This window comes from Atractosteus spatula, chromosome 2 (genome assembly GCF_055471065.1).
Source record: "Atractosteus spatula isolate fAtrSpa1 chromosome 2, fAtrSpa1.hap1, whole genome shotgun sequence".
Classification (NCBI taxonomy): Eukaryota; Metazoa; Chordata; class Actinopteri; order Semionotiformes; family Lepisosteidae; genus Atractosteus; species Atractosteus spatula.
Window position 1 is genome coordinate 73,108,491 of NC_142707.1, and position 26,894 is coordinate 73,135,384.

The 26,894-nt window shown below is 41.0% G+C and overlaps 1 protein-coding gene across 1 annotated transcript in view; it reads right to left on the reverse strand.

Moving 5' to 3' along the window:
• The window catches only part of stx7l (syntaxin 7-like), a 39,311-nt gene extending 20,340 nt beyond the window's left edge, over positions 1-18,971 (reverse strand). The window contains exons 1-3 of the mRNA XM_088927948.1: positions 18,867-18,971; positions 4,445-4,566; positions 1,558-1,627 (exon numbers count right to left, since the gene is read on the reverse strand). Coding sequence (XP_088784074.1) covers positions 1,558-1,627; positions 4,445-4,529 — 155 coding nt within the window. The 5' untranslated portion in view covers positions 4,530-4,566; positions 18,867-18,971. The remainder of the gene's footprint in view (positions 1-1,557; positions 1,628-4,444; positions 4,567-18,866) is intronic.
• Positions 18,972-26,894: the final 7,923 nt, after the last annotated feature.

Consider the following 26,894-nt stretch of genomic DNA (forward strand, 5'->3'; position numbering starts at 1 on the left):
TAATCCATGGCACACCCAATTGATTTACTACAGAAGGCTGCTAGCAGCAGGAGTATACATACTACAAGTAGGAGTTTGCTCAGGTGAGGCTAATGTTTCCAGTGCTTTTCTTCATATCAATTATGCTTTAGCACGTTAGTACTCGAGTATTCCGGCCTACTTACTCTTCTATCATTAACCTCCACCTTTCAAAAATGACTATTATTGTATATACAGCAAATGCAGACTTTCATAGGGCTGAATCACCCAGATAAATCTTTTCCACCTCCAGAGTACTGTTTTCAGGTAGAAATAATCATTCTTTAAATTAGCTTTCTCCAATGTACATCTTTATTTCTTATAGTGCACAAGATCTTACTATGGATTCTGAAATATACTAAGCATAAAGATATATTCAGAACTGCAACACATCAACAGTTATCAGAACAGTGCTCTGACAGCGGAAGTGCTCTGACACTGTGCTGAATATAGATGACAGTTTAATTCACTTTGCTGAACACTTGTCTACACAGGGCATCTGCTCAGAAAGTCACAGTTGTTTGTGGTCACCATTAGACACAATACAAGCGGTGACCATATTTAGCTTCAGATTGCAAATACTATCGTGTAGGATTCTGTCCTACAAACCTAGACACGTATATCCCTTGTTCATTGTCCTCTGAGCCGTAGATGTGACGTATTGCTCCAGGTCACCCCAGAAATGTTCACATGTGCTCACACTTGAGGAGTACTTCCATGCTCACATTTCACAAGAAACCCATTGCTACATAACTAGCAATAACTAGGACGTGCACGGTCCTGCTGGAACAATGCCACATCAGGAAAGACTGCAGGCACGGCCCCGGGACTCAATCTACTGTACTGTATGTCATGATATTCAGGCAGCTCGCTGTCAATCACTTTTTCCAACGTTTCCGACGCGGCCAGACTGGCAGCGCAAAGACAGTTATAAAGATGGAGTAGGGTGATGTGTTGAGGAGGTGTCACGACTTGTAGTCTCGCAGATGGTGGCTTATCACCGAAGGATCATTTGGCTGCAGCATCTTGCAAGATTAAAAACTGAAAACACCAGACAGTGTACCAAATAGCAACTTAGTTGATCCTCCACCATGCCTTAATTTGTGTGTTTTTAAGTCTTGATTTTCACCAGGCCTTATGCTAAACAGGTTAAATTACCTCATCACCTTTGTTCAAACAACTTTCTCTCTAATGAAGCAATATAGTGCTTATACAACTATCAAGGTCACTTGATCACATCACGGTCTTTCTTGAAAGATCCAGTAATCAAAAAGACACCACAAACATCATATATCAATTAACAGCCAAAATCCTTATATGTCATATTTCTAAGAAAGTACTTGCATCAGGATTAAGCTTTTTTAATGCTGTCACATTTATTACCACTAATGACTTCATCATTTTTTTGTGATCTCTGCATTAAAAAAGTAAATGATCTCTGCATTAAAAAAGGGATTCACACATGACTTAAACATAAAAGTATACAGATCCATGCTATTTAACAACAAGTACTATACGCAAATACAGTGTTCAACTTACAGCTGCTTTCTAAGTTCTGTGGTGTCCTGTGGAGTTCCAAGCTGGTTTATAATTCGCTGAATTTCAGATGCTGATCAAGACAGAAATAAAGACATTGTTAAATTACACATATTTGTGATGTGCTTTTCAAGAAAACTAAGTACAGTGAACTGTATTATCTGACAGTACATTCTGTTACTGGGGTACTGGACTTTAGCACTGTAAGTGAAGTGAGAGGACTACAGTCTGTGTATCTGACTCCAACTTGACCATACTATCTAATGAAATTCCACATGACCTTTGTTTTAAGGTTTTAGCACACTGTAAAAATACTGTGGAGTTTGGGTTTCAATACAGAATTTACAGACGTTATTTTCTAAGCTAAGGCTCTTCTGCACATAACACTGTCTAGAATTATAGGTATACAGACATCTAGGTTGGATTGCACCATTTTTAACAGGGCCCAAAAAGAAATTACTTAGAACTGTATTTCTCTTAAACTTGTTTGACAGACAATATTTCAACAATGATTTGACATTTTAACCAAGCAATGTTTAATAAAAGCACTTCATATCATTTGAATTTTGATACCTATTACACTACACAGAACTGATTTCACTGCGGTCACTTCGGAGTGCAATCAGTTCATATTTGCTATAATGTCAAACAAGAAAAAAGGGCAAATTCAGTTCAAGATGACTGTATCAATTCAAGTATTTTCACAGACAAATGTATTTTACAATCGATGAGCGTGATAAAGCTTTAGTTCTACAATCTTTAAATTGAACTATTACAAAATAAACTAACCTTTTCTCACACACACACAAGGACAATAAACAGGATGCTTCTGTTATTAGCTATTTTACTGTATTTGAAGGGTAAAGTGCACTTACTTTTTCACATGCAACCAACAGTCAATGAAAATCGTTCATGTTTCTTTATATCATAAAGATACAAAGTCTTTATTTCAAATGTCAAAAACTAGTCTAAAATGTATTTGCTAAAGCGTATGAAACGTCACCCATCACAAGGTCACCCATGACCTACCCGTGCAGGGTACCATTGATATTCCTGAATTTGAAACCTATGCTGTATTAATTTTTACCTTGTTTTATTACTTGTACAATTAAAAAGTCTATAAAACACACTTTAGTGTATCTTTTTAAATGGTTCTTTTTTCAAAACATTGCTAAAGAACGCAAAACACAAACATCCATCAAAAGCAATTTGCCTACCCTTACATGTATATATATATATCAACTGTTCTATACTTTGTCTATTATGGGGAGAGTCTGGTATTTCTGATTGTATTCTTAATTTTCACTTAAGCAGGTTCTGTCTGTTACATCCATTAAGTGATTTTTACTCATTTACACAGTTTACTCTATTGTGATTCTTTAATGTCGCTATTACTTATGTATGTACCTAGATAAGTGGTTCCCAAACCTTTTCTCTCCCCACAGACCATTAAAAACATTATGAAGGCCTTAGCAGACCATCAAAACATTTACAACTAAAACAAAATAATCAGCATGTAAAATATAGAGTAATAAACCCAGAATTTTATTTGTTAAGGGGAAGTGTCCACCTGTCTGTCTGACTAAAGCTTTGCTGTGTCAGGGGCAACTGGAGTCGGCCTCAGTCATGTTGACAAATGATCGCAAGTGGCAGGAGATGTCATGCTGCCTGATGTGACAATTAAGCATATTCACTTTTGCATCCAAAATGTAATAAAGAAATACCTTTTGAATTAATATCTTAATGTTTCATTGCAACACATCTCAGTCAAATTTCCAAAGTGGGGAAAACGGAGAGCGTGCCTTAAGTTTTCATTTCAGACAACTGAAGCTTTTTCACCGTGGTGTTAATCTTATCACCTCCATCAAAAACTGTAACGGAGAGTACTTGTATTCTCACATTTCAACGAGTCAGATTTTACAGAGCACTCTGACAAAGAGAGCAGATGCTCTTGCAGAAGCATCTGAACATCCACATGCAATCTGAATGACAACGTGAGCACTTTGCCTCTAGATAACCACCTTACTTCTGTGTGAAGCAGAAGCTACGTGTCACTACTATTTCATTACAAAGCCCAGAAAATAAACCACAAATTCCCAGGTCTTGCTTTAACGATATTCATCGCTTTCACAGCAGAATCTAACACAGTCGTCTTGCCCTCTGGCAGTCTCTTCAAGGCCAAAGCTTCTTGATGGAATCTACAGCGAGTTCATTTCATGTTGCCCTGACATCTGGCATGATCCATACAAACTCCAACAACACTGCCAGTCAATACCACGCTCCTCTGTAAGCCCATTGTGTAATTCACTGGAATTCAGTTACTGGGCATTTTGATAGGCAGTGGCCTGCAAAACAAAGTTTTACATGTGCTATTCCCTAATATTCCTATCTAATGTGTACAAGCAGTTTGGCTGAGTCAGCGACTTCTGTAGTTTTATCTAACTGCAATGTGAAACAGACATTTTACACGCACTCTACCACCATTTTCAATGTGGCTTTATCTTTTTTTTTTTTAACGGTCCCAGTTTAAGCCACAAATCTATTTTAAATAACCGCAAAAGGAAACTTTAGTTTCCACATAATGGATGTTTCTAAAGAGGAATTAATTTTTAACTGGCAAAAAAATACGACGTCAGCTTGTCTTATGCAACTTTATCAGAACATTTACAAAGACATTGCTTGGATTAAGAAAATGAAATAACCATAAATGTACTGTACATATATTAAAAAAAACATTAAAATAACAATAATATACAAATATACAGCAAAAGATCAAATTTTAATTAATAAATATAACTTTTTCCAGAGACCACCAGGGGGCCGCTCAGCTGGGAACCTCCAGCCTAGGTTATTACAGTACATATCCTGACCATGTAAGAAAAACACTTACTTTGGTGTGTTATCTTTTGGATGTTAGAGCTTATGGCCTGTGCCAGCTGATTTGCATCCCGAGGTATTCCAGACTGGTAAGACATTGCGGCATCAGGTGTTTCTTCAATTTTTAAAGGCACCCTTGATGGAAAAAAGAAAACTATAATAAATAAATGTAATAACACATTTAATAGATATTTTACTTCTTGGAACATACAGATTCCTTTACACATTAATGATTGGGGGAACTGTGATATCCTCTGAAAGGTCTAAGTGAAAAAGTACTGAAGTATAACATAGTCATTTACTAAAACAGCAGCACTTAACAGGACGTTTTGTGATGACATTTTAAAATGTGTAACATTTAAAATGCAGTCATTTTTATAGAAATACTAATGTCACATGAAATACTGAGGAATTTTTATTTACCAGACCTTCCTCACCTTACCTAAAATAGGACAACTTACAGTGTTTAAAAATGTTTTACCTGAAGCGTACTCAAAGGAAAGAGTAGACAGGATAACAAGCTGGTACAAAAAACCAAAATGACAAGGAAAAGACATTAAGGAGAATGTTGTAAGAGGAAAGCAAGTGCCACTCAAAAATAAAATGAAGTAATAAGCAAGTACATACAGTGCAGATACAAAACAGTAACATAGATACCGTTAAAAATGGGGGGATACGAGCGGTTTATTCAATCAGTGAAATAATTATTCGTCCCCGACTTGTAAGTGATTTTCTAACCATATACCTGAGCGGCTGGTATAACTAGAGGCAGGTGAATTCTTTGTTCTCTGGCACAGCTTTGTTGAGAGGAGTAATAATCCAGGCACACTTGGCTAAGACAAATATTCATTATAATGACAAAACACACAAACTAAACTACACACAACATACAAGTTACATTATATTGTTACAAATGGGGCTGGGCAGATATTTTAAAACAATTACACAACACACTTCAATACATGTTACTCTATGTACAGTATTTACAGACAAGACGTTTCAGAGGCCTAGCCTTCTGGTCACCCAGAAATCCCCAGACTGCTCCTAAGCACTAAACTCTTAATATGCCTACTGAGGCCACAGCAGCCATATCACTCTGCAACTCACAGCTGGCAGCCCACTGAAGCTCAGCAGGTGTGAGCCTGGTCAGTACCTGGATGGGAGACCTCCTGGGAAAAACTAAGGCTGCTCCTGGTGTTGAATCAGCTGTGATCTGCCACTTGGGGGACACTGACAGCCCAGATTACAGCCTGCAAGGTCTAGACCAGTGGCCACCAATTATGTTCCCTAGAGAACCACTTTGAACGATATGACAGTGAAGTGCTGGAAAAGACTTTGCTCCATGTTAAACTACCCCAATGACACCCTCGTCATTTATTATAATTATACAGCGTTAAAAACAGAGTTGTATATATTGACAAAGTAAAATCATATATATATACACATAAGAATAACATGCTCACCAGCCACATTACTAGTGTAATACTGTATACTGTATAAGACTGGCAGAATTCTGTTGCACACAAAATAATTCAGCTATATAAACAACCAGAATCAAGAGGCCATAATTTATTAACTTCATTGAGAACCAAGCATGGATAGAGCTCTGCCACTTGCAACTTAGTTTATTTTATGCACAATCAGCTCATTTAAAAAAACAACAACTTTTCACTCAAGTTCTCCAAAAAGTTGCATTTCACTGATGGTTTCTCCATGCAAGTAAAGCAAACATTACAGTTCCTCTCAAGAAGACATACTATCTTTGTCATAGGATTCACTAATTGCAAGAAATAAACTGCATCTCTCAGACCTAAAAATTAAACTGTTTTCTTGGCAGTACTAAGAAAATATGCCTATTCCTATTAAGCAAGAACATAGATATATTATTATAACATTGTTGGGAGACTTTTTCTCATAGCAAGAACTGAATGCTGGCAAATAGAGATTACGTTTCCCATATTTTCACTGCGTTTCATACCTCCTAGGCACATTACTGTGGAGGTTTACAGCCATTAGCCATTAGGCTGCAGTGTGCAGGTCAGTTTTGCATTTTCCTGATCTTGCATGAAGCCAAATTTGACTAATCATATTTAAACACCGACATCTCTTTTCTGCTGTAGCCACTCCTCAACAGTAGAAATACACCATCTACATCAACAGCAAATCATACAGCAGGTGCGTGTGTGCATCTTTAACTGATGCTCTCACGTGACTTAAAATTGAAGTTTGGATCTGTTGGGTACTAGACCATAGTACCCCACTTGTGTTCAAAACTAGCAAAAATGTCAAAGTAGCCCTTCTGTTCTAATTCTTCACATTTATAATTCTGATGTATTCAAAGCATGTAGTGAAAAATCAAGGCTGGATCTGACAATGTTAAACACTTCAGAATAGAGTCAGCAGTGACACAAGCTTGGGCATCCAGCATGGGAAGCTGTTTCTCCGACAAAAGCAGTTCCTGCAGAGAGAGCGTTTAAAAAAATGGAAGTCTAAAAAAAAAACATTCCATCTCAATATCAAGAAAAAACAATGCTGAAACAACTCAATAAGGTGTACTGAGTATTATGTGCATCAAGAATGAAGTATAAACTCGTATTATTGCTAGTGTTGAGAAAAAGTTGGATATCCAAACGTGTTAATACCTGTTAACTGATGCATCCACCCACAATAAGGAAAGGCCTACTGCATATTAATTATAATTATTACAATAAGGACTGCAAGGTTATACCACATTTCCTTTTCAGAGAGATTCGTTCTAAAAATTCTTCCCAATACTAAGGGAGTCCTTCAAGGTGTTTTTCCTTGGTCTTTTCAGCCAATAGCCGACTCTCATATCTATATTCATGTTGATGACAGCCATCTTATAATCACCTTACTGTCATTAACAGCCAACTTACAAGTCTGTCTCAATAAAATTCATATTAGGTGAACTGCACCTTCTCCTAAACTTAGATAAAGTTAGGGTATCCCATAGAAACAATTCAAACTCCTCTATTAGTAACAATTGCAAAACAAAACTTGAAGCAAACAACCAGGGGGCCCCACGTCAATCAGTGAGCTTGCTGTGGAGGCATCTGTACAAGATGTTTCCTCACACACTACTCACTTGACACTCTGTTTCTTCTTATCTTTTCTTTCACTCCCCCCCAGCTATATTTCACACTCCACACCGCACACAGTTACCACACTATCTTTTTCTTGTTCTTTCAAACACATGCTCACAACAGCTCTCAGGCCGGCATGTCCTCTCCTCTGCCAAGGTCCTTCCAGTGGAGACACGCCAACCATCACTGGGTGCCCGAGAGCCGGCGTTCGGGCAGGTAACCCCTGTTACTCCTCCGATACAGAGCTGGGGTCTTCCCGGCTGCACGTCCCGCTCCTACAACTTCCATCCCCTGGGCGCGACGAAACAGGAGAGGAGCCCCACTGTAGTCTGAGCTGCAACCCCCCACAGTTCCTTCCTTTTCTGCAGTAGCTGTCCCGGGCCCCCAGGCCTGCAGGTCTTCTGCATGGGCACACTGTTCACTTTCACGTGAGCTGTAACGTGGCTGTGACCGACAGCCCCCTGCGATCCTGGCCACACCTCTTCTCTGGTGCCCCCCCAGAGCCCATACAACCAGCCATGAGTTTCTGCAGCCTGCAGCCGGACCACCGTCTAGTCTTACGGCACTGCTGGCGACCGCAGCGAGCAGGCACTGCCCAGAACGGTGTTTATCAACGGTATCTCGCTCACAGCCCAGGGTGACAGTGTGGACTCCTTTCCAGCCACATTCCCAACACCTCCGCAGTGCTTGCAGGCTACAGCACCACCACCACCACTGCACCCTTCCAGCAACCTCTGTGCTGCCTTTTCCATGTTTATCTACTAACATTGCATAAAAAAGATAAAACATCTCGAAAGATGGGTAGAAGTCTTTTGAACTGCATTATTTATTTAAAAAGGTTACAATAAGAAAATCTCTAAGATTATTTCCTTGCTTTTTAAAAATACTGACACAGCTAAGTTATTATGACATGCTAGTGAAGTATTGTTTAAGAAAATATCACTGTTTCCTTTTGAAGAGTATAATGGCAACTCTTAAAGTGGGATTAAGATTTTGGAGACCAATCTAATTTGACTATTCACCCAAACAAAAAAAAACAGATACTCGACTATTATTCAAATGGAAAAGATCTACCCATAGACTGAGAAAGCAATCTGCAGGCGTTGTCATCAGTCATAATGAACCAATTAATTTTAAATTCCAATGCATCATTACAAACATTTGTGCACAGCAAATGTATAAAGGCAGAATGAGATCAAACTTACTCATATTAAGTAAGTACATTAATGATGGTGTGCGCATTACTAATACATATCTAAACTGCGGAAAGTGCCCCCCAGGATCAGACCCTTGTCCTCGACTTCAATTTCACTTTAAGGTTCCTCGTAAACAGTCACGCAATTCTCCAAAAAAGAAGGCGAAGATGTATATCTCAAGCAGCATAGACGCTACTTTCAATGGCGCACACGAATGACACCAGTTCTGTCCTGCTGCGCCGCTGCAGGGGGAGCTGAGTGGGGACAAAAGGGCACTATCTATTCTCAAGAACGAAAGCAGCTGGGACGCTACTTTCAGCAGCACAAACCGGCACAAATGGAGCATTACCTATGCAGTGGGTTTCACTCATGCACAGCAGGTCTGGGTGAGTTCCCCGGCACGCACGTCTGCTTTGTAATAAGCCATATTCTTTCTCCGTCTCTCCCAGAGAGAATCCTTACAGTGGCCCTGCAGAGTGTGAGAGCCAAGCAGGCCCTCTCTGCAGTCCCAGAGCCCAGCAGTCCCCTCAGAAAAGTCAGACAGGCTGCTTACAGTCTGCTTACAGGACCACCCACAGTTGTGACTTATCAAACCATCAATTCCCTACAGCTGCAGCTTCTGAAATGGACACTGGCTGACAGCCTGTCACAATATAAGAAGGCTCCATGGCCGAAACGTTGCGTTTTCTTTCGTCCGTTTTCAGCAGTGAACAAACCTACTGTATTACTTGTTCCTGTCACAATATATACCACCCTATATGATATCAGAATACATCACCCGCACTCCCTACCGCACTCAATTTTGTGATTTTTTAGTCTTGGATTTATTGCCTCTCTCAGCATACTGGACAACTTCACTTGTTTAAATTAATTTACATTACTTGAATTGGGAAAATACATTCTTGTCTTCATTGGTCCAGTTCTTTGTACTAGTCTATAATTTAAGACATAGTACCTTTATCTGACTAAACCTCCCACAGGCAATTACCCTCTGAGTTTTTTTTTTTAATTTGTAGCTACAGATTGTCCCATTCATTGGCAGAATACAGCTTAAAGTATTCACCTTTGTATCTGTGGGCATTTTCAAATGTATGATTAAATGTTTTCCACCTGATGTTACAATGTAAGCCTCTTGGCCAAGTAGTCATTATAAATAAGAATGAGGTAAGCTATAAATCCTGTGCAGGCACAATTCCCACATCCCCAATCCCACTTGGTTTCACAGGCACTGCAGAAGCATTTATTGCATATTGTTTGGTTTACAAAGCTAATGAACAATTTCCTTAAGCCACCACCCAAACTGAAAACTTAAGACTGTCAGAGCTCTAGTTCATGTGAAAGCACTATTAGTGTATGTTGACTAATAAAATTAATTGGCTAGGAGTTTCTAAGATACTCACAACATTATTGCACAACATTATATAAGCAGTTAGTGCAAATAATTAATGATTCCTGGCTGGGAACCTCCCAGATTCTCTTCTTAAAATTTTAGAGGACCTCCTGAGTAACAAGTAGTAAGATCTCTCTGCTGAGCACAGGCTAAGCTCTACAATCACATGTTCGGGCCTGGATCAGGTCACTAGCTAACTGTGACCAGGATTCACTAAGCTGTGGCCTACAGTTGCCTGAGCACTACCAAGGGGTAGTGTGGGTTTAGTTGGCTGGGGCTCTTTCTGCAATTACAGATACAGTAATCCCTTCCTCCTCCCAGGTGTATGCAGGCACATGGTGCTGTCGGTAAGGGATGTACCTCTCCTCCAGCTGATTCACAGCCTCTGACATGTTGAAGAATAAGTGGGTCAAAGGTGAGAGGTACTGTAGCTCGAAGTCTCCCTACACTGTCATTATCCCCTATGTGCAGTTGCGGGTTTTTACCAGCAAGTCCAGATTTTGGGGAAAAAAACAACAACTAGCCATTTCAAATCGAGAGGATATAACAAAAAAAAGTTGATACTTAATCGAAAAAACTAAGTTAATATGTGTAGCAGGTCATGTCAGGGAATAAACAATCGAATCAAATGGTACAATTAATCAATGTTCCCTGTGATATATTTGCGGTTGCTCATTAAGTGTAACATTGCCATACTGAAATTTGAATGGGCAAAACAAAAAGAGTGTTGGAGAAATTTGCCTGCTTCCCCTAAAAAGACAGCCAGGAGTCCGTCTCAGAAATTAGAAGAAGTTTTTATTTCATGAGCATGGGAGCAAAACATACAGAGATGCTCAGTGTATTTTTCTCCAAGTGATTAAATTAGAACAGTCCTTAAATATTTTTCTGTTATCTCTCATGCTTCCCAGCGCTGATCAGGCTGGCAGCATTCCAAGATCACGCTCATCTTCCTCTTCCCTATTTGCCAAAGAGAACTTCTTTTAACACAATTGGTTAGTTTCATAGCACACTTTCATACAGTATATAACACAGTATAGAATTACACAGTAGCCCTTGTGTCCAGCATTCTTCCATTCCAGTTCAAAGCAGCTCTGTATGTCCATCTCATAAAATACTGCAGCTTCAGCACAAAAAGTGTGTACAAAGTACACAGAGACCCTCACAACAAAAGGCTATTTGGATGCCAAATTCCAACAGAAATCAATATAATTTTAATGCTTCTTGAGAACAATGTGAAATGGCAGCCATATCACCCTGCAGCTCGCAACTGGCCGCCCACTGAAGCTCAACAGGAGTGAGCCTGGTCAGTACCTGGATGGGAGACTCCTGGGAAGCTATGGTTGCTCCTGGAAGTGGTGTTAGTGGGACCAGCAGGGGGCGCCCACCCTGCGGTCTGCGTGGGTCCTAATGCCCCATTATAGTGACGGGGACACTATACTGCAAAAAGGCGCCATCCTTCAGATGAGATGTAAAACCGAGGTCATGACTCTATGGTCATTAAAAATCCCCGGGCATTTCTCAATAAGAGTAGGGAGTTATCCCGGTGTCCGGGCCAAATTCCCCCCCACGGCCTCTACTGTGGCCTCAAAACTGTCCCCATGTATGACTGGCTTGCACTTGCCCTGCGATAGACTGGTGTCCCGTCCAGGGTGTACCCTGCCTTGCGGTCGTTGCTTGCCGGGTAGGCTCCGTATGGTATAAAGCGGTTTGGTAAATGACATGATACGACATGTAAAATGTGAGTACAGTCACCACACACTTTAACCAAAGTATCTGTGCCTTTCACTGTCTAAAGAACATGAATCTGTGTAATGATAAAATAACAGACTTCTGCCAGAATAGAGCAGTATTTGCCAGTTCAGGATTTTGCGGTATTCTTCATTATACTTAAAAAGACTTAAAAACACTCGAACTTCAATCCTTTTTAGATTTGATAGGGATTGACTGATATTATTGTTCATTATTTTCCCTTTATAAAAATATCAGCATCTGTTCAAGTGGGCCAAAGCCATTCCAGATTTTGCAGTGCATCAAACCCACGCAGAAGAACTACAGAGCTGATAATATTTGACAAATTCATTGACTTGCAGACTAAACCGATCTACCCACAATCCTACTGGAATAATCATTCTTTTGAGGTTCCAAAGGAGTTCCAAAAGAGCAAAGGACGGATTGAAAATATTAAGGAAATAATTATGAGTTCCTTAATATTGAATATAATCTGGTTGTTCAAGCTTCTTTCTGATTTAAAGAAGTGCCACTAAAGCATGATTAATGTTTAACTATTTCAAATCCCTATTAAAGTCCTGCTTAATAACATTAAAAATTAGATTTGATAAAATATGGTACATAGGCAAGAAAGTCAGCAGTCATGAGATTAAATACAAAATTGTGACTGTCTTCTTATGTCTTTTACATACATTGATGGAGTTTTAGTTATTTTACTTAATTAACTGTAGGTACAAATTAATACATAATTACATTAATAGGATTAACTACAGCATTTCACCAACTCGCCAGACACTAGTCCTACTAATCAATATAGAGTTGGTAAACATGACCACAAAACAGACATTCTCAGCTAATCGGAACAATATCGCACTGCAAAGAAACCATACTGTACGTCGGCTAAAACTAATCTTTTTGTGGTGCTTATGTTACACAGCTCAGTGTGCTGCATGAGTTACAGAAGTGACGTCACGGCCCTCTGAAATCCAGGAAGTGTTAAACCCTACCCTGGCCCAGGACCTGGTCTGTTGGAGCGATGGTGGTGTCCTGTGTGTGCTTGGAGCCAATCAGTGACTGGGATCAGATACTAGCAGGGGCAGGGAGAGCTGTACTTGTCAGATTCATTTGGTTGATAATGCAGTTTGTAGCACACGACTGTACTTCAAGGTATTTTTCTGGTACTTTGTGGCAATAAGTCAGACTGTACTCCATTTCAGTTCATGATAATTTGCAAGTCACTCAGCAACGGTGGAAATCAAGGATGAAGGAAAAAGTTGCAAAATCATATGTGGCTAGCCAATTTAGGAGGCCTGCTATTAGCAATTTAATATAAATATTTTCATTAACAATTAAAAATCATCAAGTACAGGATATACAGACAGGTAGGCAATCAGGGAAAGGTGTTTAGAGTGTGAACGGTTTAGCAGACCACAGGCAGAGTAGAGCTGAGGGCAGAATACTGCAGTTGAGGCCGACCGATTTATTTCAATGATCTAGATCCTGGTGTAGTAAGATGTGATTAATTGGTTCCAGAGATCAGCTCCTGTATGTCTCAATCTGAAACAGTCTGCTGTGGGATAACTAAACACCATCCCCACACAAAAAAAATTAACATGCCCATTAAGAATTTAAAAAATAATTTTACTGATGATCACTTTTTTATCATATTGATTCCTCAATTACATTTTCACTTATAAAGCTTAATTTGCTCATTGTGTGTGTGAACGCCTTAACCTGAAGCGTTAGGAAAACAGTAAGGGGCTGCAGAGATAATCTTCACTGTCCTGAATGTGCTCCTACAATCTGTCTGATGCTACAAAGACTAATAGTTCGGCCTGGCTGTGCCTTGATCCGGTTACACTCCAGCTCGTACCTTTTCATAAAACCAGAAACATGTTTAAATCACATTAATAAATAAATTGCAATATTTTTGTCAGTTGTGGTTACCTATGAGCTACATACAGTATAGTGGGTACAGAAAGTCACCACCCCCTTCCAAAATTTTCACCTTTTGTTGCCCTAAAGCCCCAAAAGACGACAAATAAAATCAGACTTTTTCCAGTTTTATTTACAATTTGTATTGTGCAACATCCAAGTGAAAAAATAAAGCAAAATTTCTGAAAAAAAAGTAGAATAACTGGGTTGGATAAGAGAACACCCCCCTGAGTTAATACTTGGTGGAAGTACCTTTTGCTTGAATTACAACCTTGAGTCTGTTTGGATACATCTCTACCTAACTGCAACTTAGAGGGAGGAATATTTGCCCGTTATTCCTTACAGAACTGTTCAAGCTCAGTTAAACTGCGTGGTGACCGTTGATGGACTGCCCTCCAGATTTTTGATGGGATTTATCGGGGGCTCTGACTAGGCCACTCAAGGACATTCACCTTCCTGTCCTTCAGCCACCGTACAGTTGCTTTGGCGGTGTGCTTTGGGTCATTGTCTTGTTGAACGGTGAACGATCTTCCTATTGTCAACGCTTTGGCTGAAGGCTTCAGGTTTTCTTCAAGAATTTGCCTGTATATCCATCTTCCCTTCTATCCTGACAAGTGCCCCAGTCCCAGCTGAAGAGAAACACCCCCACAGCAGGATGCTGCCACCAGCGTGCTTTACTGTAGAACTGGTGTTCTCTGGATGGTAAGATGTATTGGGTTTTCACCAGATGTACCGTTTTGCATTTCGGCCAATAAGTTTGATTTTGGTCACATATGACAACAGCATCTTAAGGTGCTTTTTAGCAAAACATAAACAAGACTTGATGTGGCTTTTTTTAAGGAGTGGCTTTTTTCTTGCCACCCTCCCATATGACCAGTTTTGCCATAAAGGCCTGTAGCTCGTTCAAAGTTGCCATCGGTCTCTTGGTAGCCTCTCTGATCAGTCTCCTTCTTGCTCGGTCGTCCAGTTTGAAGGGACGGCCTGATCTAGGCAAGGTCTGTGTGGTGCAGTATGCCTTCCATTTCTTACTGATGGTCTTGACTGTGCTCCATGAGATACCTGAAGCCTTTGAAATCTTTTTTATACCCATCTCCTGACTTGTGCCTTCCACAACTTTATCTCAAAGTTCTTTTCAAAGCACCCTTCTGCCAATAGTGGAGTCTTTGCTTTGAAATGCACTTCCAAGCAGAGGAATCCTCTAGAAACAGCTGCTTTTATTCTGGACTCATCAAAATCACCACAACTGATCACAGGTGGGAGCCAATTAGTTTGTTGTGTGATCTGTAAGGTGATTGGTTATACCTGAGCAAGTTTTCAAATGCAATTGTAAGGGGGGTGTTCACTAATCCAAATAAGGTATTTTACTGTTGTAATATTAATACATTTTCAGAATGTTTTAGAATTGTATTTTCACTTGGCTAATGCGAGTTGCGGTGTGTAAAGGTACAAACTTTGAAAGGGGGTGAGGACTTTCAATCCCCACTGCATGCAACACAAGTAGCTGTGCCCCGCCCCCTTGACCCAGGGTTCGATTGAGGTCACTCAGGGGCAGACAGCGCCAGCACCCCCCAGACAGGACAGTGGCAAACTGTGCTGCACCAAAAGCCTGGGCTAGGGCTAGTGGGAAATTAGAGTCAGACTCTGAGACCCCACACACCCAACTAGTCCATTAGAGTGGAAACGGTTCAAGAATAGGGAAGGCCTAATCATGTATGATTGTGGTGTCTGAGGTATAAAATGTTTTTTTTTTTAATTACCTTGATAGCATGTCACCAACTACAGTAGACTGCAAATGCGCCGACTGCGTGTTACACTGAAGTCAAGCGTTACACAAATGTCACAGTAAAGCAAACTGGTGCACCTCACACAGCGATTCTCTCATTCACACTGAGCTCCAGCTCCTACCGATTTACAAATGAACCGCTGATAGTAACATTTTCAAATGAAACTAGAATAGGAAGATGAGTAAACAGTGTAGAAGAAGCCCATGAAATTGAAACAGGTGACTTTTAAATTCAAGACCTGATGCATCGTGTGCAGAGCATCACATGCAGGCAGCGAGGGTTTGTGAGGCTCGGAGAGAAAGACAGGCTTGTGAGGGGGAGACAGGTCTGAGAGGAGATGGCTCATGGTGTGCTGGGAGATAAGAGCTGAACAAGAGGGCCACTATCTGGGTTGCTAAGCAACGGCTCTTGGAATGCTCTGAGCAGAAGCAGAGCTCCTGGAGGGGTCAGGGTGAACTTGGAGAGGGAACCTCACTCTCAAGCCCCATATCAAGACACATGAACCTCATCGAATTTCTTTTACATGAACCTCCTATCACTTGTGTGTCACTATAGTGAATAATGTATAAGTATCAAAAGCTCCTCCAATCCTAACTAAATAACTTTGCACACACCTCTGTGAGTGTGCCTTGTAACTCTTTGTTTTGCTGAGACGCTCTTTACACAACATACAGTGAGAGGGTGATCACCCATGACTGTAATAAGGCCGATTAAGTCCAGTCTGCTGTCTCTGGTGCCTCTGTGTGACCTGGCCTAAACTCCCATGCCTTCAGTAGCAAAAACAAGCTATGGTTACATTGTGCTAGAAAAGGCTAGTTATAAAAAAAATCTTGATAAAATATTCATTTTTATTTCATGTTTACAATATATACAGCACATCTTGTTGACAAGGAAAGAAAGAAATAAAAAAGGTAAACAAATCAGTCAATAAATATTAAGATTAGTTAAAAGCATAGAATTTTAATCAAGGAATCAAGGGATGTTACACATTAAAATTTTATAATGAACTTGTAAGACCTCACTCAGAATATTGCATGTTACAAAAAAGATATTACTACTCTTGATATTACTGTGGCGAGACCTGATCCACATACTGAAAATCCTCGACACAGGCAAAAATCCATGCACTGGACTTCTTCAGAATCAACGGTGAAACATGAACCAGAGGGAGAAATAAGAGGAAACTGCGCAGAAGAGCATTTAAAACCCAGAACAGGAAGCACTACTTTACACAAAAGGTTGTGGGCGTATGGAACAAGCTGACCAGCCATCTTGTACAGGTTAATACCCTCACTTTCACAACACAGCTGGAAAGATATCTGGGTCAATTAACTTCTTACCATCACAATGGGCTAGCTTAGGCACATGGCCTTTTCTCAATTAAGTGTGATTATGAAGTTTTAAGACAATAAAAAGATTATGGAGGAATTCAGCTTTTGACAGGCAACCTTGATAAAACGGCTAATCCTCTAGAATACAAAGTAACAGGTAACAGGTTTATTCTGTGCTGAAAAGAAAAGAAAGGAAACAACATTTCGGAAAAGTTGTCTTTTTCTTTTCAGCACAGAATAAACCTGTTACCTGTTCCTTTGCAGCCTACGCATGCTGATGCAGCTCTTACTGGAACTAATCCTCTAGAATGCCTTTGATAAACACAACTACTGCCAACTTTACTGCTCATGAATTCCAAGGCCCAGATATCTTTAGCTAGGACTCCGAAGTTATATTTAGATGAAAAAGTCGCTACAACACAGTCCTTCACAAGATTGTCAGAATAAGGGCATTTTACATTCCTCAGGTTGGTTAAAATGCCAGATCCCTCACAATACACTCCTTTTTTTTCCACATTCTTAACCTTCTTGCCATCCATACGAACAGTACAGCTCAGACCACTGAAAGGGTGCAGTTTACCAAACTACCTTCTGCTAGCCCAGGTGCTCCCACACCTCATCCTGGAGGCCCATGCGCCAGCTGGTTCTGTGCCAGCCAAGCCCTCAGTTACACAAGCAAGCACAGCATTTCATAAGCAGCAAAACAAAATCCCAAACGTCTGAGCAGAAGAAAATAAGGTTTCATTCAGGTTACGAGGCAGGAATGAAAACTGGCAAGTGCGTGTTGACCTTACCAAGACTGGCACCAGGATCCCTTGTACTAGACATTTGCTGACATTTTAGTCTTTATTGCCTGAGAGATCTGGACAACCTGAATCTACATTTTTCAGAACAGCCAAGTCTGACATTCTCAGACTAAACCCTAAATATAAATCAGGCCTTAAGTTATATTTAAAAACATTCCATTTTTAATGTGTCTTTAGAAATAAAACACATTTTGGATATTAAAACAACATTCTGGATAACGCAATTATAGTTTGTGTAATTTTATTGAAGTTAAATTAATTAATTTAATTAATGACATGGAGTCTTCTGTGCATGCTCGTTTGGCATTGATTAAGGAAATAAAAGTATTGTGGGGGGTGGTGATGGTGTTACACACATGGTGTTTCAGTTCCTCTGTTAAACAACAGTGATTTGTCTTTTCAGTCAGAGAAGTCAAGTTGATCCCATTACACCGCTTCAGGAATCCCCTTTCCTCTGGGACCGCTCTGAAATTGCGTGATTGAATAACTGCAAATAGCCAAGTACGTTGTCAGTATTACAGAGGGTACTACCACATTTAGAGAAGTAAAAAACTGGACACCGTCGGTGCGATCTGACCTGGACCATTGTATTAACTAGACTGAAAAACTCACCGACGTACATTTATTAAGAAGGGAAAAAAAAGACACCGGTCCATATTTTTTCAATCAAAATGAAAAAAGGGGAATAACTTATTTTTAATAAATCAGCTGCTGTAACTTCAGTCTGAAGTCATACGAAAGCACCTTACTACACCTTATTCATTTGACCTCTTACGTCGAGTGACACACCTGCCTGTCAGTCAGGCAAACACAAAGTCCCTTGATAAACAAAATGCTGAACTACGCGCTCGACACAAATAAAGAAAACTACATTTCACTGTCCTCGCTTCCAAGAAATACTCCGCAGCTGAAGTCGACAGACACTTTTACACTGAAACGTTAGCGTAACGCAGCTCAAGCGCAAACACACCGGTGTTATATGAAGCATTTTACACATTTTCTACACGATCACTCCCAACACCTGCGTAAAGTGAAACAGGGATTCGGCAGTTTGGCAAGTCTCACCAATTATGTTTTACGTGCACAAATGTATGAAGATGTACGTGGCTTTCTTAGATATTATTACGTTTAAAGTGACTGACATCGTAATATTTTTCTTACCCTGATCTTGCAGCCCAGATCACTCTTCCGCTTGTTTCCTGTTTATCGAGTCATGCCCCAGTCACCTGATGTGCGCTTGCGCAGACGTTAGACGTGCCCTTCTTCTGTTGAAACAGGGAAACTTTATTGAGATTTCAGTGTTTGGCCTGAAGACAAGGGGGTTGCCCCTTGGCTCTTAAAATCCAAGAGTTGTTTAGGGTTTAGACGAGTTTTAAAGTTTCTCCCGAATTAAGAAAAAGCAATGAATAAATATTTGTTATATACATGTTGTGTAATTAATTCCATGTCACCAAGACAATTCCATAGTTTTCCATCCACACACCCTGCCAAAACAAATCCAGAATGAATTGTCAAATACATTTTGTTTCATTGTTTATTTTTGCAATTATTCACATTTTAATTTGACCGCTCTCCTGTTAATTTACAATGCACATTTTAAGCAGACTTTCCAATCAATCAAGACCAAAATTAGCAGGTGTTTAGTGTTGTAAATCTAAAATATGGGCAAAAACAAACAAAGGAATAATAAAATAATACATATATTTATTTGAATGTATTTTTTAATGTAATAAAAAAGTAAAGGAGCACTATTAATCATGTCTGGTTATACTGCATCAGTATCAATTTACCAGAGGTCGCATGTCTTTAAATTCAGAAGAAACTTGAAAAGTCTATCCTGTTTCAGCGTACGGTATCTAGTCCTCATGGAACCAAATGACAACCCTACCCCACTGTTTTTCCAGCCAATAGTCATTAAAAAGCAATTTTTTCTTTAACATTAAAGAAAATCATGATACAGAACTCATATGAATAATGCTGTTGATGATTAAATACTTGGATATAACTTTACAAGAATAGATTGTATGTAGCAGAAATACAAAAAAAAACAAGCACAGTGTAGCACTTAAAATTGCTAGTGAGGGTTCTAGGAATAAAGCATAGCACTGAAACAGAACTCAAGGTCTTTATCAAGTCATGCACCCTGGCATCCACATCCATCTTATAGAGCAATAACAACAATAACAGCTGTAAACAATTATTAGCTAAACTACTTTAGCACCAATTTCCTTTGCAATTTCCTCCAAAAAAAATTAGGTTATATAACCAGAGACCCTGTGTTTGAAAGACTTGCTCCCGGAGCATAATGATTATTGCACAGAACCCAGATCATTGCTACAGACTAGTGAAGTGAAGTAGATCACTTCCATACTACAAAAAACTTCGAGGTCCTTTGGGTTGAAAGGTGCTATACAGTACAAATGCAAGGAATTATCAGTTCTTGCCCATTAGTTTTAATAATTGTCCTTCGTGGTGTCAGGATCACTGTCCATGAGAAATGTGCCCGATTGATCGCAGCCTGGAGCTGCACAAGGCACTTTTCAGTCATCTCTCTGTGTGCTATGCAGTTCCTGTGCTGGGATTTGGTCAGTCTTGACCCGAATTGCTACTTGCCCATGAATTCAGCTCTCCAGCTGCAGCTCCTCCTGCTGGAGGCTCCAGCTGAGGCACTCTCACATCTGCTATACTGTAGGGTGGGAGTGTCACAGAAGGGTTGGGTCAGCAGGTCAAGTTGAAGCATGTCTCTAGCAAAGCGCAGTGACAAATTGCAATGCCTACAACTTTAAAGGGGACCTGTAACGCTAGAAATATTGAATTTTCTACTGTAACAGTAGAAATATTGCTCTCGATTTTGAGATGGTTTTGCCGACTAATACAACTTACTTGTTAACTCTGCATGCAGATCATGTTGGAACATTTCTGTGGTGACACGTCTGTTGCACAACCTGTACTTATTTGTTTGTGTATTGCAGTGCATTAGCCACTACAGTGACTGGTGAGGAGGAAGGGCCTGACTGGTGAGGAGGAAGTGCTGCTGCACATCACAAGTCTCACAAACTCTCACTCTCACTCGTGGGGAGACCAGGCGACCACATGGCGACTATCCAGTACTTTCACAAAGTTCACGATTTCGTGCCTAATTTGGAATTTGTCAACTTTTGCGATACCATAAATTAATTTATTTAGTTACCGAGACTTAATAACCAGTCTGAGAAATTGGGACTGCAGTTCCCCTTTAAGACCATTGGTCCTCTGGGCTCACTATGAGCCACTCTGTGGTTATGCAGGCTCACTAATGCAGGCAAAGCAGGCAAAGAAGGAGCACCTGGACCAGTGTGGAGCTGCCCTGCTACAGTTTCCAGTGAGTGCACCCATGGCGAGAATTGCTGTGAATATCCTGGGCCCATTTCCCCATATGCCTCGGGGCAACAGGTTCATCTTATTTGCCACGGACCACTTTATGCACTAGCCAGAAGCATATTCCGTGCCTGATCAGGAGGCGGAGACAGTATGCAAGGCCCTAGTTGCGGGGTCCCACAGGAGATCCACTTAGAGTAGGGGCAGAACTTTAGATCCCAGGTGGTCAAGTCAGTCTGTCAGTGGCTGGGCAACCAGATGACCAGGACCACCCTTCCACATCCACGAGGACATGGCCTCGTGGAGCAAGCCATTCGCACACATTGCAAGCATTTGTTATCAAACAACACCAGGAGGAGTGCGATCCGCAGCTTCTTCTGGTGCTCCTGGCAGGTTGCTCAGTGGTGCAGTAATCCTCCGCGTGCACCCCTGCCCTGCACCCTTGCCCCACATGCACCCCTGAAAATAGAAACATATGGTATATTCATATTTTGGTGGGCTCAGCTCTTGTGGAGGCATTAAGAGGGAAAAAACAGGCTTGAGGAGTTCTATCAGGCTCACACTTTTCATTTACAATGGACATGCTAGTCACTGAAGGGAGGTAGGTAATGGCCTGAGAGAAATAGAAAGAGGCTTTCTCTACACAGGCATGAGGCAAAAAAGGGTAAAGGGGGGACCTCTATCAATTTTCTAGAAGAGGAGAGGAAAAAGGTAAGCCTTAAAGGGGAAAGGTCAGAGGTTACTGGAGCAGTCCAGTCCGGGAGGACCAGGAGTCCATGTCTATAGAGCACAGTGTGCATTAAACAGCATTAATAACTACAGCACAGTCACAAACTTAAAAGAACATGGATATTTGCAACAGGTGCACTGCAACTATTTTGAGCATACATGACAGATGTCAATTCATTTTGTTGAGTAACATAAAAGTCAAAGGCTAGTAGCATGTGTGGCCAATAAGCAACATCTGGACATGCATGCTGTACACGGGGAAAATGAAATAGTCTTATATCGTATATCCTCTACAAACAAAGTGTTGTAAAGAAGGCCAAGAGCCTTATGTTGTGTGTGCTTAATCCTCTCCACTGCAAATTTACACTACATCTGAGAGACACCTCTGCATCCCCAGATGTAAAAGTAATCACAGGAAATCTTTCATCCCTGTTGCGATATCACTCTAAAACAATGTAAAGTAACTCTCTTATTTCCTGTAACACTAATGTATATTTTTTTCTGTCATTAATATTTGTCTTCCTTGTTGTATTGTTGTATTGGACTGTGCTGTAAAACATATTTCCCCCAGAGGATAATAAAGCTTGAATTGAATTCCCAATGAACCTTTATGGGATGAGCTGTCATGATGGCTATATGGCAATTTTCACAACCTATTGCAATTAATGGTGCTGTTGTTATCAAACCAACAAGTGAAACAGTATGTTAGGATGCTTTTAATAAATGACTTGTAGAATAATTTTAATATAGTAAAGTAAGTCTTTCTACCTTAAAAGAGCCCAGTTTCTTAAGAAGAAAGAGTCTCTATTAACCTTTTTTTATAAATGGTGTCACAGCATTTGTCCCATCTCAGGTTCTTGTCTGCTGTGTGATCACTTTCATGTACTTGTGGTCATTGACAATTTCTGCAGTCTGACCGCTAATTATAGTAGGTTGTAGGGATGTTGCATTCTTCCTAAAATCAGTGATGAGTTCCTTTGTTTCTGAAACACTCCATGCATCCAGCAGGCCATTTCCACCTGGAATGGTTGTGACCTTAAACATGTTATACATTACATATTACATCTTAGGAAGTATAGACACTAAATGTTACACTCAGAACCAGTGGGAGAAATAGTGAGGAGGATCCTATGCAGGAGCTTTAGACAAAAAGCCAGAGAGATGTCCGAAAACCGTGGTCAGGGGAAAATCTGAGTCCGAGTCCAGCAATATGAAAGTCGAAACCAGAGGCCAAACAGAAATCCAAGAGACGAAGTCAGAAACTATCCAAGTTCTAGACCGGACAACCAGACAAGTTCTAGACCTGGGGCGGCTTCTGATTCCCTAGATGGACAGTTGGGGAAATCACCGTGGAAATCCGGAATAAGAGTCTTGTCTAGGATATCTTTTTCAGATACCCAGGAGCGTTCTTCTGGGCCATATGAAAAGGAGGATCGGTGAAAAGGCTTGAGTAGTGAGACGTGAAAGGTGGGGTATAATCTAAGGGTGGGAGGTAAAGCAAGACGGTATGTGTGAAGGGTTATCTGGGTGAGGATACAGAAAGGGCCAATATACCGGGGACCTAACTGTAGAAACCAAGAAATTCGAGCCTGAAGTGTTCGTTTGTCCAGCCAAGCTTTATTGTATGCATACAAGGAACCACAATAAGGACCATAATAGTTATAGTACCTATCGTAGCACAAAGGGAATATGGCCCTACATAAGTTATATACTGTATATGTCCCCCCCCCCTGTCTTTGGTGTAACTCCAGGAAACAGAAACCTTCCTTTCTCATCAGGAGTTTAGTGTAAACATTCACCATTTGGGTAAATATTCACCATTTGGGGGTAAGTACGGGGGGGGAAGCATCTGTGATCAAGCATGATGGTCACAGTTCAGCATGTAAAAGCTGTTAGCAGGCTCCATCATAACTAAGAAGAGTACTGTTTCACAGGGATATTGTGTGTAGAGAGCCATACCAGTTGTCCTTGTCGGAGGCGGGGAACAGGTCGACGGAGTCTAGTGGCAGTTCTACATTGTCTTTGAGCTGTGCGGGATAAAGTAAACTTAGCATTTTTCCATAGTTTCTGGAGATTGGTGATATATTGTTTAACAGAAGGGACCTGGGTATCTGCGGGTGAGTCTGAAATGAGGGTTGGTTAATAGCCCAGGGCACGTTGGAACGGTGATAATTCGGTAGCGGAAATAGTTAGTGAATTATGAGACCCAATTATCTTGAGTGGAAGAAATGTAGGCCCAAAGATAGGCTTATAATTCTTGATTGATACGTCCCGTCTGACCATTCGCTTGAGGGTGGAATGCCGAGGTCAAGGAGACTGAAGTTCCGAGGGACCTACAGAAGGCTTTCCAAAAAAGAGAGATCAAAGGAACCACAACTGAATTAATGAGCCGTTTGCAGTTTCACTGTACTGGCCGTGTGTACTTAAACATGCATGGCTCAGTCTTTGAGACTCTTGCGGGTGGGCACGTCAGAGACAGAGTGGGGACAGGGGCCTCCTGGTGGAGCCTAGTACCTAGTGGTGGGAGAAACCTATGTGCCCCAAGGCAGGGGCCCTCCAGGGTGGGCTGGTGGTCACCCCAGGGCCTGGAGGCACCTGTCTGACTTTTCCGGCCTGCTCTCCCATCTTGGGATTGGGCCATGACCCCCGCGACACCTCTGGGAGGTAGGCCAGCCTTTCTCAGGAGCCACCCCACAACTGCCCTGCATGGCCTGTCCGCAGGACCACAGGGGAGCCCTTCCAAGGCCACCATGGTGTTGGTGTCTCCACACATTTGCAAATAGACCACCCTCCGAAGGGCTCCCTCGTAGGCTTGTGGATATGCCGCCCCAGTGTCACCTGTGGGCAGCTTTCGTACTTGCCGCCTACAAGGAGACGAACCCAGCTTGTGGATCTAGAGCTGGGAGGATTCGTCCCCTTCAGAGGTTTCTTGTAGAACTGGGCGGCTGCCTGCACTGTGACACCTAAAGGAGGCTCCCCTGCAGGCCACCCTGGCGTCGGCATACAAGCTATGCCTTGAGGGTAGGCTCAAACAAACAGGAGCCTAGGCTAGGCTTTCAAACACTTTGAAAGTAAGGATGTTAAACTGATGTCCTAACGGCTGAGTTGTGGAATTTTAGCAAAGAAGAGCCAGGAGAGGTGTTCTCATTCACTCACTAAGGTCTTTATTCATATTGCAATATGGGAAAGAGCAATCACTGGTCTGTGCAGAGAAGTGAAAGCCGATTCAAAAGCAAGCAGGGAGAGCCCCTTGTTTTATATCTTTTTTTAAGCTGATGCAACACTTCAAGGACAGGCGAAGCAGTAATTTTCCATTCCTTATAGGTTTTTGCTTTAAGCAAAGAAGAGCGGTTATTCAAATAGTTTCTCATACTCCCTTTTTCAAGCAGCAGTGATAAACATTATTAAAACATCCCGTGCCCTTGACGAGTTGGGTGCTATCACACTTTGTTCTAAGTATCCAGCTGCTTCTGCAGCACAGCTCTGCCCGTAAACAACATTTTTAGGATAAAACACTTTTTCTCAGTAACTTTCCATTACATGCTATCTTTGAGTCTTGCAGTCATCTCATGCTGAAGTGGGACGTATCACCAGTGGACAGAGATGGAAGAGCAGAAGGAAAGCGTGGTTTTGCTGCTGGTGTTGACCAGCAAAACCACACTCTTCCACCTGCCGCCGTCATTGCTCTGTGAGGAGACTCCATTCCCTTCTGCTCTCCCACCTCCGCCAGGTGGGCAGGCATCCTGGTCTTTCACTTCCAAGGATGGTGTTTGTAAGTCAGGGTAAGTCAGGTAAGTCAGAGGTCACTCAGAGTGTCCAAGATGGTGCAGACTTCCACACAGGCCAGTCACAGGACCTCCTGCAGCTGTTCCCACTGCACATGCATACACTGCTGAGGTCTGGCAGAAGAGATATTATGATCAAAGGAATCGTGGGCCCTGTTGGGTTGTGCGATTGGGTTTGGGTGTTCTGCCACAAGTGAAGGAATGTGCTGTGTGCCAGGCTAGCTCTCTCCTGGGAGCGTTCCCTCACGCTGTTATAGAGACAGTCCAAGGTGATGTGCGACTGGAACCAAACACAGGTGATCCACTGGAGAGCATGTTATATATTGAGAAAAAACAAAGTTCAGGTGGATAGCTGCGTCACACACCTGAAGAATGCTCCACGGCCGAAACGTTGTGTTTTCTTTCTTCTCGTTTCAGCATGGAATAAACCTATTACTTGTTGCTTTGCAACAAATTACACAAGACAAAAAGTCATTACTGAATTTCACAACCATGGTATAAATAAATACAATTTTCTTCATTTAATAGAAAATAAAAACAAACCTAATTGAATATTTTGCATGAACAGAAAGGAAGACAACACCTAAATACAAAGCCTATTAAAAATGTTACAGCTCCTACATTATTACCGCAGTACCTTTGAAAACTGGTAAAATAACAATCAAACATTTCCTTTTATAAACATTTTATTGACTTGGTTACTTTACAGCATTGTTTTTGAGCACATTGATTTTTAATATTGAATAACAGATATTACAGTAAGTAAACAAAACAGAGGTTTTGAGAAGTAGAACTTGTGATATTTACACAGCTGAAAATGAAGTACTGCCGTAGATAACATTTGTTTTTAAATAAACCTGCAAACTCCATCACCCCAAATAACTATTGTTTGCAATGTGATTCCTAGTGGAATATTGACTTCAATAAACAGAATAACAATAATAAGACAATTGAAAAGGCAGATCTCGTAACTATTAATATAGTTCACATGATTTTGAAGACCTGTTCTCCAGATTCAATTTCTAAAACATTAAGGGGCAACTGCATTCCTCGCAGAACAAATACCTCTCTAAAATATATTACAGTCAAATTACCTTAAAAAACAATCAGATCAGAAAATAGATGTTAATACTAAAACAACTGGCAGACCTGCAGTACTCTGGCCTATGGAGTGTCTCATCTTGCTGTAAAAAGCTGTCTCATTGTGAAAATACTGCATAACACAGAGACACATCATGTTACTATACTCAGCTGTTTCAATGTACTGTTTAAAACTTCAGCTCTCTTCCTCCATTCGGAGAATTCTCTTAGCATTTGC